A 14180-nucleotide genomic window follows, 5' to 3' on the forward strand; every position below is an offset into this window, starting at 1 on the left:
ATTTTTTAAGGAATCTGGGTTCCACATTTATATAGTACTATTAGTTTTATAGTAGAATGTGGGTTTAATGAGTTAGTGAAAATTGAACTCCATAAACCAAAAGTAAGATTTGTAGAAAATTAGCTTAATTAGGTGAAAAATGGATGAGAAAATGGACCTCGGGACGTTTATGCCCAAATGGAGTTTGAAGTTCCCAGCAACTCGCTGGAATGACATTGACTTCCAGGGATGTTCCAACAACTCGCTGGGTGCACACCTAGCGACTCAGTGGAATAGCACGATAGTCCAGAGAGTTTCTAGTGACTCGTTGGAATGTGTGTCACCAACTTATTTGCCCTATGTAAGTGAGACACTTCTTTTAGGCACGAATTTTAGAAAAATGATATTACTTCTCTATTTTATTCTCTTCCTTACTTTACACTCTTCAATCTAACTCTTTAATATCTTATATTTCTAAAACTCGTGCTTAAAAATGTGTCTTACTTACCGTGGAACAGAGGGAGTAGTAGTCTTTGTTCCAAGATTATTAAGTCGTACTCCTTCCATCTCCATTAGAGCACTAGCAATGGTGGCTTATCTCCGGAGTCCATCTCAGAGCGTATCTACATTTTTTCCTGCCATGTCAGCAGACCCATCTCAGAGTCTATCTCCCTGCAATGAGAGCTCATCCCAAAGCCTATCTCAGAGTCTATATCTTTTACATATCAACAATATTTTTTATTTTTCACTTACTCCCTCCGTCCCAAGATATTAGACCCACTTCTTTTCGACACAGGAGTTTAGGAGGTGTTGTTTAGTGGTGTAAGTGAAGTTGTTAGTAAAGTAAATTTTTACCATAAATAGAAATGACTCAAATATGTTCGGACACCCCAAAATGGTATACGAGTCTAATATCTTGGGACGGAGGGAGTATAATTTAGTGAAATAAAATGGTATATAATAACAAGAAATAAAGACAACTCAATAAAAAAGCAAATTTTATTAAAAAGAAAACATCCTACATTTAAAAAAAATATAGGAAAAAACAAACAAAAAACATTAATAAAAATATTAAAAAACATTGTGACTAGAGAGAAGTAAAATATAGAGTGAGATAAAATGAAGTGGGATAAATGTGAATAACGAATGGATTATATATAGGGGATAAAAAATGAATAAAAGTTTAAAAAAAAAAAAAAAAAAGAAGAGGAGGAGGAGAGATCGGCTGTGCTGATCAATCGGCCCATGGTGGGTGGCCATCGGCTCTTTCTCCACAATGAAGGCCTTAGAGAGCCGATGGGGAGGCCGATCGCTCGGCCCTTGCGATCGGCCTCCATTGCGGGTGCTCTTAAGTTGGGGCAAAACTTTTGGGCACAAAGATTAAAAAATTGTACTCCCTCCGTCCGCGAATAGGAAACCCGTTTTTTCATTTTAGTCTGTCAGCGAATAAGAGTCTCGGTTCACTTTTACCATAAATGGTAATAGGGTCTCACCTTCCACTAACTTATTTCACTCACATTTCATTTAAAACTAATATATTCCACTAATTTTTTTCTACTCACTTTTCTTAACATTTCTTAAAACTTGTACCGTCCATGAATGAGACTCCTAATGGCGGACGGAGGGAGTATATGTTTAGAGATTAGATATATATTTACTTTTTCTTTTTCTTTTTTAACACCAATTTCTTAAATCTCATACCTATAAAATATTTTACTACTTTCGTTCTGCATTAACTGTCACATTTACTTTTCTGCACTCGTTTTGTAAAAATGATACCCCCTCCGTTCCTTAAAGTTTGTCCCATTTTTCCATTTCCGTCCGTCCCACAAAATTTGTCTCATTTCACTTTTTACTATTTTTTGTAGTGGACTCCATATTCCACTAACTCATTTTTACTCATATTTTATTATAAAACTAGGACTCACATTCCACTAACTTTTTCTACTCACTTTTTATTACATTTCTTAAAACTCGTGTCAAGTCAAAAGTGGGACAATATTTGGGGGGCGGAGGGTGTAATAAATAGTTAAATTGAGAAATATTAAAATAAGAGATAAAATAGAGTAGAGAAGGGTCTTTTTTTACTTTATTCTCTCTCTTAATTTACTATTTTTCCACTTTAACTATTTATTACTATTATTTTTATAAAACGATCGCATAAAATTAAATCTGAATGTGGGAGGTAGGCAGTAATTAACTTAGAACAAGAACAAAAAGCCTTTATTTATAGAAAACTTTGTCACGACCATTGAAATCACACCAATCATTTTTTTAATCTTCATTCTGAGAAGAGAGAAATCATTTATTATTGGCATAGAGAAACTTACATCAAAATGTCGTAGACCAATTTTCAAAGAAAGGGCGAAGGACGATATGTTTTTTTGTCGTCTGTTTGATTGGATGCTCATTCAATATTTGCATATAGAAGGGAATCTGAATATGATTGATGTGATTATTTTTACAGCATTACTGGTACAGTGGAATGAATTTTGTAATCAGAGGTTTTATATTGCGTATATTAAATCTATTACTAATAAAAATTTAGGATTAATTCATCGTTTGTCGTTGATTAACGTGTGGTCTGGACTGTGTGTAATTGAATGAGGACTTCCGATGGAATAATCATTTTATTAATTTAATTTATAATCATATTTATATGCAGGAATTTAAATAGTGACATTGGAAGATACACCAATTAAATTCTCCTCTTTCATCGTTTTGAATTTAAAATATTTGAACTCTATCACCTTGTTTAGATATATTCTTGTAGTTTTGCAACCTTTTACTTCATTTTGGTATTTAGAATTCTACAGTATTTCTTTCATTTGCCATCAGCTTTATTTCTTATTGTTGAAATACTTCTATTTAATTTATACTTAGATAAATGGTCCTCACATATGATTAGTACAAGGTTTACACCCAAATGATCATCATAAGAGTTTTGGTATCCAATAAAAACTTGTCTTCATTTAGAAATTTGTTGCATTATGAAATTGATTACAACTATACGAAATTTGATCATTTATACGTAATTTTTGAATCAATTCCATTCGGATTGAAACTGATTTGACACCAAAAATTTAATAGTACATCAGATGACTTTAAACATTTGGTTGCTAACGTGATTGTATATAAATGAATGCATTAAAGTGAGACATATGGTGCTGAATCATTTGGCTGTAAGCAATCAAATAGTATTAATTAAAATCATAGTACTATAAAATATTAGAATTTCAGTGTTATAACAATTTTAAATTTCAATTCGAATGAAACATAATTTTGGAGAAATTATTCGATTAATCAAACTTCATATATTTTGTCCAACTGCACAATGCATTACAAAACTCAAAATTTGTTTAACTCAAATAATTCAATATGCCACCAATAGAATCACGAAACACCTTTAAATTCAAATTTGGGTTGGATCATAACCTTATTTATTATGAACTCATCTCTCATAAATTTTGATACAACTTTATTTCATGACAATGGCACCCAAAATAGAATGTATAATAAACTAGACGTTTGAATCAAGTGGCTCAAATGTCATGCTCAATTTTCCTTAAAGTTACATTTCAAATTGTTGAACATGCAAATATGATATATCTTCCTATAAAAGAATTTACAACCTCACTTGCATACTACGTCTTGTGTTATAATAAGAAAACATTTCCTTTATGGTTATTTTCTACATACATTCTTCCTCCATCTTTTCCCTAAATCCCCAAATCTAAAATTTTTAGAAAAATCAATTGCTTCAATTTGAAAACTTTCTTAAATAGAATCAAATTCTAAGCCAAAGAAGAAAAGAAATTAAAACTCATCCCCAAATAGTATAAATTTGTTGAACAATAAACAAACAAACTATGATATCTTTCACCCATTTTTTTTATAGAAAACACATTAATTAGTTTTCCACTTTGCTCAATCAAAATAATTGAAAAAAAATTTGATTCCGTACTCCGCAAAACACCCAACTAAAACCCTCGAGGCCGAGAGTGGGGCCCTTTCAATTCTATTTGGAATTTGAAATCTCTCCCTCTCACAAAGAGACGTTACAATCTTTTTTAACCTTTTCTGCAAATTTAACCACAAAAACCATTTTTTCGAGAATTTGAATAAAAAACTAAGCTTTCCACACAAATCAAACATATAAATAATATTTTTGTCTTTACTTTTTCTTTAAAATCACTCCAAAAATCAAATTTTCCCCACTGTCTCATTTAATGTTGAGTCAGCGAGTTGTACCATTCAAAAACACACCCTCACTTCTTCACTGCTTATTTTCTGACAGGAGTTCTATCTGCAGCTCCCAACGTTCGAAAACATTTTTTGTTCTTGCAGCAATTTACATTTTTCTTGATAAAGAAACGATTTTTGCTCATAAAAATTGAATCTTTGCAAAGAAGGTTCCTCGTTTCAACTCTGCTGCGTGAGTTTTCTTTATTTATAACGTTGTTTTGATGCTGTTACGTTGAGATAACGAAAAGGGTCCCTGTCTTTTTTTTGGGTGGTTTTATCTGTAAAAAAGATTACATTTTGAGAGTTTTCAATCATGTGTCTGTGTATGTGTGTATAGTTTCAGAAAGTGTTGGTGAATGAGATAGTCATGGTGATCAATTTTAGATGATTTTGTAATTCTTTTTGTTTTTGCAAAGAAAACAGAGATGGAATTCTTGAAAAAAATGCTTGAGAGATGGAATTCTGCTATGCGTTTTTTTATACTAGAACTATAATTACTGTGGTAAAATGTTGGATTTTCAGATGCTATATTGCTTGCCCTTTTTTCCACTAGTACTTATTTTTTTTCCAAGAAAGGGAATTGTAGACTTGTAGATTAGTTCTAGATTTTAGGAACCGAAATCATTGGTTTGAAAAAATCTTTTTATTGTTGAAGTTGTTATGCACAGAAAATATGGGCAGTCAACGTGCATTTTTATTTAATTTTTTGGGCTAAAGCATCATCTTTTGCTGAATTCTAAGTTACATGAATATGGTTGTGTGTATATAGGTCTAAAGAAGAGGCTGTGGTTTTTGCAATTCCAGAGGTGAATTTTAATAGGTAGATAGGAGTATAAATTGAAGGAAAATGGTTGGCATGCTGTTGAAATCATTTCTTGGTTTGTTGCAGTGTGGTATGTAATGAGAAAATTTTACTAACAGGGATTTGCTTTCATTTTTAATGTTCAAATTTGGCTGATTTTTTTTGCAATTGCAGTGGATTTTATTAGGTAGACGAGAGTATGAATTGATGAGGAAAATTGTTTTCATGCTGGTGAAATCATTTCTTGATTTGTTTCAGTATGAGTATGTAATGAGAGAATTTGCTTCCATTTTTAAAGTTTATAATTGCAGAAGAAACTTTGAGACTTTTTACAACATGATTGTTTAATATCAAATGGCATGATCTTCTATTGCAGATACAGAATATGGTATTCCATCTTGTCCCTTAAGTTGATTGTGTTGTAACATTGGATTGCAAAGATGGGAATCGAGAAGCAAAGCTCCAAGAGTGGTGTTGGTAGCTTTCTCCAACTATTTGATTGGAATGCAAAATCTCGAAAGAAGTTGTTCTCGAGCAAGTCAGATTGTCCCGGTATATAAAAATTCTTCACAAGTTTTTCATCTTGATCATATGCTGAATTTTTGTATATGGCGAGCTCTTAACCTTCCCTTATCATTATGTAGAGAAATCCAAGCAGAAAAAGAGATGTGACGGAAATTTGCCAACGACACGCCTTGATATGGTGAGGCTATTGATCTTATGACATTGAGCTTCTTCAGTTTCTGATAGTTTGTAGGAATATTACTTGTGTGACACTTCTCTTTCAACGTATAGATGGACGAGGATGAGGTTTCAGCTCGACCAAGTATAAAAGGAAGTAGCGTTTATAGTTGTGCTTCATCTGTTGTAACTGATGAGGACTTGTATGGAAGCAAGGGCCCCGGAGTTGTAGCACGCCTCATGGGATTGGAACCATTGACAAAACCCAATACCCTCGAGCCCTACACACCGTTTTCCTACAGCCACTCTCTTCCTGGCTCGTACTACCAATCTAAGACTCTTGATTATCGTCAAGACCCTCAGATCATGCAGTTGGGCACCTTGCAGCAGCCCGGTGTCCAATCTGTCACGGAGCCTAAGTATCAGATGGTGAAGCAGAGGCCGATTGAGAAGTTTCAGACTGAAGTTTTGCCACCAAGATCAGCTAAATCGATACCTATTACTCATCACAAGCTCCTTTCTCCTATAAAAAGCAAGACTTCGATCCCACCTAAGGATGCTGCTCACATCATGGAAGCAGCTGCTCGGATTCTTGACACCGGCCCTAAGGTGGTTAAAAAACCGGTGCTGCCATTGGCTAGTTCGTCTCTGAGAGTAAGGGATTCGAAGGAGAAGGCCCAAGCAGCACAAAAGCCTTTCCCAAAGGCGTCTGAAGGTTCTCAGAGGTCGAGAGGTGGGAAGAACACTAGGGGAAGCTCTGTCACTAAGAGCTCAAATAGTGGCTCCATAGATGCAATGTCTGTTAGCAGTTTGCAAGATTCTGCCGAAGTTACATCCGCTGTCAAAAGCAAGGGAAAGTCCATTTCACTTGCACTGCAGGCTAAGGCCAATGTCCAGAAACGAGAGGGTCTAAGCTCGACTAGGAGCAAGGCTGAAGCGAATGTTTACAGTCCAAACATGCTATTCACAAGTCAGTCAGGGGCACAGAAGAGTACTCCTAACAAGAAGCCATCCACACACAAGAATTCTGGTGTGCTCCGACAGAATAATCAGAAGCAGAACTGTGTTGCTGATAAAGGAAAGCCGCCTTTGAAGAAAGCAGTTGGTGGGGATCAGTCTTCTGTGAGGCGACAGAATTCCAGTAAATCGTTAGGTACCTCCAAACTGAGCTCTAGGAAGTCGAGCACAGAGACTAGAGATGACAAAAGCAATACATCGTCTTGTAGCTCAGAAAGAGTCACTCGTAAAAAGAGATCCATTGAAGGGAAAGTTATGCAGTCTGCTGATATCATGGATACACAAAGTGGTGGAGGATCGGATGTCATCTCATTCACGTTCACAACTCCATTGAGGTCGACTGAGTTTGAAGAAAATAGAAAGCCCTACCCAGTGGATTCTCCTAGTAAAAGGATGATGCTGAATGCAGATGGTTTGTCTGCTTCTAAGTTCACTTTCTCGGGACATAATGTCAGAGGAGGTGACTCTTTAAGCACGTTTCTAGAGCAGCAACTTAAAGAATTGGCTCATAAGGCAGACTTGTCCCATCAGAAATCGGGGCCAGTTTCTCTACACAGCTCAAGCTTGCTAGGAGACCATAAAACGAGAAGCGGAGATTACTCATTTGATCCGTTAGGCCAGCAAGGGTCAAGTTTTCACACCCCTCGACACTTTGAGGTACATTGATTACCATTTTTTTTGCCATTCTCATTACCTAAATCTTTGAACAAGCGATCATTGGTATAGATTCCTCCATTTTCCACATTCTAATCAAACGAGCTTCGTTTCAGGGCATGAGTGGACAGAAGAACATATCATTAGACAAGACATTTCTCAATTACCGACATCCAAGTCCGGTTTCTGTTTTTGAACACTTTTCCTTCACAGAGAGCTGCAATTCATCAGATAGTGCAGAGAGTAATCGTGGTACTGAAGGTAAAACGATGCATATCACGTTTTGCATTGGTAAACTAATTAGGGATTAATGAACTAACTATTACTTATCAATATCACAGGTGGTGGAAACAAGTGTACATCACTTCAATCCGAGGACTCACTCAGTAGGAATTCCATGAACACCTTCCTTTCGTGTGAAGTAGATTTTGACTTATCAGACTCAGCTTCTTCAACTTCTGCTGGGACTGTAGCAAAAAGGAGAGAGATCACCTTAACCTCGGGCCGACATGGGAAGCCGAAAAGCTGGGCGCTCGACTATGTTAAGATGATGTTATGTGGCATTGAGGTTATGTTTAAGGATTATGCTATGGGAAGATCTACTGAGATCATCAGCCCTCATATGTTTGATCAGCTGGAAAGTTGCAAGAAGTGCTTCGATGGCTGTGAGCTCGTCTCAAGCATGAGCAGGAGGCTAGTGTTCGACTGTGCGACAGAATGCTTGGAAACGAGATGCAGAGGATACGCTGCAGGAGGGTACGAGCTGTGGGCTAAGGGTGTTAGCACAGTGAAGAGGAAGGAGAGACTAGCTGAAGATGTATGTAAAGAGATTTCGAGATGGAGTGGCATGGGAGATTTCATGGTCGATGAGCTCATCGAGAGCGACATGAGCTGCAGCACGTACGGGAAATGGCTCGACTACGACATCGAAGGGTTCGAGCTTGGATTACAGATTCAGTCGCGCATTCTTAATTCTTTGATAGATGAGGTAGTTGCTGATATCTTGGTTCTTTAATAACTTATGAACACCAATTTCATCGTATAGTTTGCTTCGATTTTTGATTCCAACTGAAAATTTTCCTATTTGTAAGTGAATGAGAGAGATGAAATAGTAGTAAGTTTTACTAGCATCTGTGATCGATGTATGCGTGAGAGAGAGAGGGGCCTACAAACAACTGAAAAACACAAACTAAAAAGTGATTCGCACCCACTCTCCATTGCAAGGAAACATATCAACAAAATCATAGAAGAAAATGCAATTAGAGACAATAGTCGTGATAATTACAGCAGAGGGCATGGCGTGCACGTGCCTAATTTCTCATGAAAACCGAAACTCGATACGGTCGAAAATCATTAGCAGCATCAACTACCCATCATAACCGAGGTAATAGATATTCAAGTAATAGGTGATCTAGTTTACAAAATTCAGAAATAATGAACCTATACAGTCTCTGAAATTATACACGTTCAACGAAGATCGACCACGTCAAACTTCAACTTGGCATTCATATAAACATGGGAGCAATGCTCGTAGATAGGGCTTCCGTCATCAGCCTCTTCATGAGGATGGAACCCACGCTGCTGGCAGTTTCGAATCACAGAGACACCACCAGGGTCGGAGAGATGGAAGATGCCATGAGGGCTGCAATGAGCGCATAAGTATTAGTCAATCTTCTTGTTGCTATGGAAGAATGTCCAGCAGAAGCAACTCCCAGATGAATTAACTTTCATAACAAACCCAAAATAAACATTTTTATTGATTTTTTTTTTTTTAATTTGGGAGATATATCTACCTTTGTGTGTCTGTAGGAGCCATAACAATTGCAATTGCTTCTGGCAACATGACCTAGATACAAGTCAAAACCGTTACATTGGCAAGGTAAGCAAGCAACCAAAGGGGGAAAAGAAGAATTTTAGAAAGGATATTGATGCCGAATGGGGATCAGATCAACTACCACAAATACACTTATATTACCTGGTATGAATAATGAGTGTGAAGATCAACGGAAGACATAAAGCACGTTTGTGTTGGATGTGTCTGCAAAGCAACCAAAAATTAATCAAATTTGGAATATGATATCTGCATGCTATATATACAGTGACACAGCATTTGCATGAATTTTCCATTTTTCTTCCATTTGCAGTTGCCTTCAAATCATCTGTTTCTTTCCATAGAAGTTGAAATTTAAAAAGTCATATAATATTCAATACTGTGAACATAGAAGGCAGAAGAGGAAAACCATGGCGCAAGTAAATTAGCTCAAGTTATGCTAAAAGATAAAACAGCGAAACACAACCAATGGTGGCAAGCGTAATTCCCTCAGGCTGAAAGTATATGATGTAGCAGTTGGATAGTGTGTATTAGTAATCCATAACAACGAAATGAGAGGAAAGAATAGCCAAGAGAAAGACTGAAGTGTGTTACCCAAGCTAGTATTAATACTTACGTGAATCCATCCAAGAGGAAAAAGGGAGCGTTTGTCTTGAACATCAAAAATCTCTTCTTCATTCAAAGTTTGACACTGAACATAAAGAAAAAGAATATTAAACTGTCAGTTGGTTCAAAAGTAAATTCAAACTAAAACACATTGGATATGTGTGAATTGACTGTATGCACATCATAGCATCCACTTTATGCCTAGTGGAATGTATTGGATTGAGATCAACAAATAGGCAAAAATACCATATCTTGGAGTACTAGTTATCAATAACAAAGTTCACTATAAAAGGCACTTATAATAATTTACTTTGTACTAGAGGAGATTTGTAATGTTGCAATATTAATATTCTGATATTTCCATAAAAAATCATTCTTGTACCCTATGGGAGAAGCAGTCTATAGAATGGGTTATAAAATGATATCACACAACGGGAGAAGTGAAAAGCTGAAAAACACAGATGAAAATATGAAGTTGTATGCAATACCGAGTCTGAAGTTGATTCCTGCTTTGGGACAATGAGCGTCGTAATATGAAATACTCTATTCTTCTGCAATCCAACAAAATGCAAACATTAGTTCAGCTATCATATTTTTGTGCTACCAAAAGCATTTAAGGAGACTGAAGACTTACAAGTGAACCAGCAAGAACACCACACGTCTCCAAATTCCTTTTAGTATTTTCTCGTGCCAACCGCAAGAAATCATCAAGTATCTTCACTGGCTGCAGCATAAGCAAAACATAAGTGCATCATATTCCAGAGAAAAAAAGTAGGCTATAGATTTAGTAAGATATTTTAAAACATCGAGAGGTTTTTTCTAACTTGAAACAACTAAGAAAGGGTTTCAATTAGGCTCTGATATGTACAAGGTTAAGAATTGACACCACACTCACAATGTGAAGATCTTGGTAAGAATTGGAACTGGGCAAGCCATCCTGAGAAAAATTTGCTGGTCCTGGTCTTGGATCAGCAACTCTTGATGGAGATATGTGACGATGTTCGGGCATCACTTGTGCTAGGACAGGAGGTGGAGAAGGTTGCCTGATATTTCCCAACTGAAAATCATTGTTCTCCACATTCCCTTGGAGAGGACCAGATTCCTCGGCAAGCCATCTGCCATCATCCAACGATAGCACAGATTCTATTGTTGACTTTTCTGCATTTGAATCACCATCATTCGCTGCCACTAGTTCTTGTTGCCCAACCTGATTCAGACTATAAAAGTAGTGATACAAGATTGAAATGTTATAAGCAGCCGGTGCATGGTTTTAGTCCCCAAGTACATTTAACCAACAAAGTAAATAGAGGCTCGTTCCAAACTTAAATGCATGCCAAACAAAAAAAAAGGCGTAAGAAACATTAATTTGACCCCATACCTTGAGAATTCTGTAGTATCCACAACAATATTAGTGGGATAATTAACCTGTAGAGTAGGAATCAATAAATTTTGAATACATTAGTTGGTTTAATTTATGGGAAATGAAAACACCAAGACGCTATGGTTTACCTTAACCTCAGCCCTTGGACCAAGCCATTGACCAAGTAGACCGGTTGGTCCTAATAATGAATGCCTGGATAATGTTTCCTGCTTTGGAAGAGGTAAACCAAGAGACCTGAAAATGCAGAAAATAATTATTACGTGCAACTCACCCGAGCATACTATAAGCATCACTGCATAAGCAGTTGGAAAGTAAGTGATAGATTATATATCGAACATCTAAAACAAAACCAATTCTAATCAAGATAAGTTTGGACGCTATAAATGGCTGTTACCAAATGCATGAGCAAAATCTTATGGCTCTACCTGGGTGTTCATAAATTTGGAGTGATGGTTTCAAAATTCATCAACCCAGTTAGTATAATGACAAGTTATGATGGATGGGTCTAAGATGCTTTAAATAGCTACTTTAAATAACTGTGGTTTATATTATTCCCACTACATGAAGCCTCTCTATCCAAAATCTGGCCTTATTATTCATACCCCACATTATTCAAGATAAAATCAGAGTAACAATGACATATATTTAGTCATACAGATAGATACTGCAACGAACAAAACATAACTGGCCCATCAAGAAATACTAAACAATATATCTGGCTAAGGAAGCTATCTTCCTAACTTTCATTACGAAACAAATGAGGATCCTTTACATATATAAATAATCACAACCTTTTCTATTATTGTATAAAAATAATAAACTTGATGTAAGAGAGTTTAGGTATAGAATCATAGTAATCACTCACATCTTCTGGAATTGAGACTCAACAGGTTTTGGTGAAGAAAATCTAGCATAATCATTATTCTGCTTCAATGAAGATGAAGGCGCAGTAATCTGTTGTGACATCTGAGACAAAGTAATAAGTTAAGCAAGGAGGTTTTAAAAAATTTAACCAAACTAGCAAACCTTCAATCTCAATAAATACCTGCTTGCTACTGTAGTTTAAGGAGGCTTTGTTATTTACTGAAGGCGTGTAGGAAACACTAGTCGGACCATCAAGCTGATGCATCTGAGTATTAGTGCTAAATGTTTTCTGTTCATCTAACTGAAGACGCACTTTCGGCTTTAAAGCCTCCAGCTCATCTAGCACAGCAAGCAATTTCTGCAACACCATGACATGAACCAAACTTATCTAGTACCTTACCACTAAAACTTGATAAGCTAAACATACAAATTAGTAGTAAATTAAGGATAAATCACCTACCTTCTTATAGAAAGATCTTTCTTTGGAACACAAAACTTGGTAATCTTTATGGTATGGAATAGTCTCTGACACCAAACTGTTTAAAATTCAGGGCACATCTCAAAAGCATCAGTCACTCATTATTAACTCAAAACATACAAAGGACAAGTCCAGATGTTTAAGCAATTAAAAACACTTTACCTTGAATATCTTAGCAGTATAACATACAAGTCGATCAAGTTTTTTTCCTCCCTATAGATATTTGCCTGCACAAACACATGACACATGATCTAAGAATCAATCATCTAATACAGCCTTTCACAGATTATGAACTGATAATGCACATTCTCAGAAGTCAATCAATGCCGCGGGCAGCCATCACACGAATTAAAAGCTTAAAAACCAGCTCACTGAAATTCAGCTCCACCAAAAGATAAAGTAATCTCTCAACTAATTATAGCATAAAAATTTTAGTCCGAAAATATCAAAGCTAGAAAGTAGAAGCTCAAAATCAACTGAATTTCGACTCTAACAACGAAAATTCTTCACACGCATTGAGTTATTGAAATTAATCAAAAGCAGGATAAACAAATCCGCGGTTACGAGTTCCGACCTGTTTGAGGATATTATCGGCGATACGATAGTAATTGCGGAGAGAGATCCGATTGTCGACGTCGACCTTCCGCGTCATAGCGCTGAAATTGATCGGCGAAGTGGAGTAGGACGGCCGCCTCATTTTTCCGGTGAGATTTCGCGGCAGGAATTCGATTCTCCGGCGAGAAAAAAAGGGGCGTTGGGATTCAATTAAAAATGATAAAACTGAGTCGTTTTGAATTAGAAGTGGTTAAATAAATCGGTGATCTTCATGTCGACATTCTGTCAATTTTAGATTTGACTCTTAATCAATTTTTTTTCTTTTGAGTCTTATTGATTAAGTATTAGATAATTTTTTATAAGTGATTTGTTATTAATTAATAATAAATATATATAAAAAAAATACTATATTCATCTCAATCTTTAATTCTTTATATTTTCTTTGTATATTATTCACTTTTGTATTAAATTGATTGGAGTACAAAATTTCTTTAACCAAAGAGATAAAAAATAATACTATAAAATTATCACACCCTCCATCGTTCCGTCCCAAGTTATTTGAGTTGAATTTCATTTTGAGTTGTCCTAAATTACTTGAATCATTTTCTTTTTTAGCTAAAAATAAAACATCTAATACCATCTATTTTATTCTTTCTTTTACTTTAATCTCTCTTCTTACTTTATTCACTCTTCTACTTTATTTAATTAATTAAACACAACTTTCTTAAATTTCATGACGAAAAGAAACGCTTCAAGCAACATGGGACGGGCGAATATTGTACACTGTTTTTTCAAGTATTGTTATTGTCGTCTTTATTATTTTGTTAAATTGTCATAATCGTTAGTATTTGATTTTGATGTTGTCTTCGAGTTATCCTAACCAAACTTCATATTAGCCTTTAGTATTTTTCATGATTTAGAATATAAATGTATTTAACATCTAATCGGATTCTATTCTAGAATAGAACCAAATAAATTTCGATTTCTATGAATAATTGAAGATCAAAATACTTCGACTTTGCACAACCCTTAATATTTCTTCCCCTTTTTTCCTTGCAAAGAAGTTCAGAGGCAGATGCTTATTTCG

The 14180-nt window shown here is 35.8% G+C and overlaps 2 protein-coding genes across 5 annotated transcripts; one reads left to right on the forward strand and one right to left on the reverse strand.

Annotated features, from left to right (window-relative positions):
• The first annotated feature begins 4229 nt into the window (after positions 1 to 4229).
• On the forward strand, positions 4230 to 8446 carry LOC125195744. 4 transcript variants are annotated; one of them, XM_048093935.1, is made up of 6 exons: positions 4230 to 4414; positions 5403 to 5578; positions 5671 to 5729; positions 5822 to 7381; positions 7495 to 7639; positions 7720 to 8446. In XM_048093935.1, exons 2-6 carry the CDS (start codon positions 5467 to 5469, stop codon positions 8391 to 8393), a joined length of 2550 nt encoding a protein of 849 aa, XP_047949892.1. In that variant the 5' UTR covers positions 4230 to 4414; positions 5403 to 5466; the 3' UTR covers positions 8394 to 8446. The 4 variants fall into 4 exon arrangements, with proteins under 4 accessions (XP_047949892.1, XP_047949894.1, XP_047949895.1 ...); XM_048093937.1 differs by having other exon boundaries at positions 4230 to 4391; XM_048093938.1 differs by lacking the exon at positions 4230 to 4414 and adding an exon at positions 4467 to 5117.
• A 162-nt stretch (positions 8447 to 8608) lies between these two features.
• Positions 8609 to 13303, reverse strand: LOC125195745 (AMSH-like ubiquitin thioesterase 3). The gene is made up of 14 exons (XM_048093939.1): positions 13113 to 13303; positions 12701 to 12765; positions 12521 to 12596; positions 12242 to 12418; positions 12062 to 12162; positions 11325 to 11430; positions 11194 to 11240; positions 10711 to 11032; positions 10450 to 10539; positions 10304 to 10366; positions 9826 to 9900; positions 9354 to 9416; positions 9172 to 9224; positions 8609 to 9020 (listed from the first exon to the last, which is right to left on the reverse strand). Exons 1-14 carry the CDS (start codon positions 13233 to 13235, stop codon positions 8846 to 8848), a joined length of 1536 nt encoding a protein of 511 aa, XP_047949896.1. The 5' UTR covers positions 13236 to 13303; the 3' UTR covers positions 8609 to 8845.
• Between the last annotated feature and the right edge of the window lie 877 nt (positions 13304 to 14180).

Source organism: Salvia hispanica, chromosome 6, assembly GCF_023119035.1.
Source record: "Salvia hispanica cultivar TCC Black 2014 chromosome 6, UniMelb_Shisp_WGS_1.0, whole genome shotgun sequence".
Taxonomy (NCBI): domain Eukaryota; kingdom Viridiplantae; phylum Streptophyta; class Magnoliopsida; order Lamiales; family Lamiaceae; genus Salvia; species Salvia hispanica.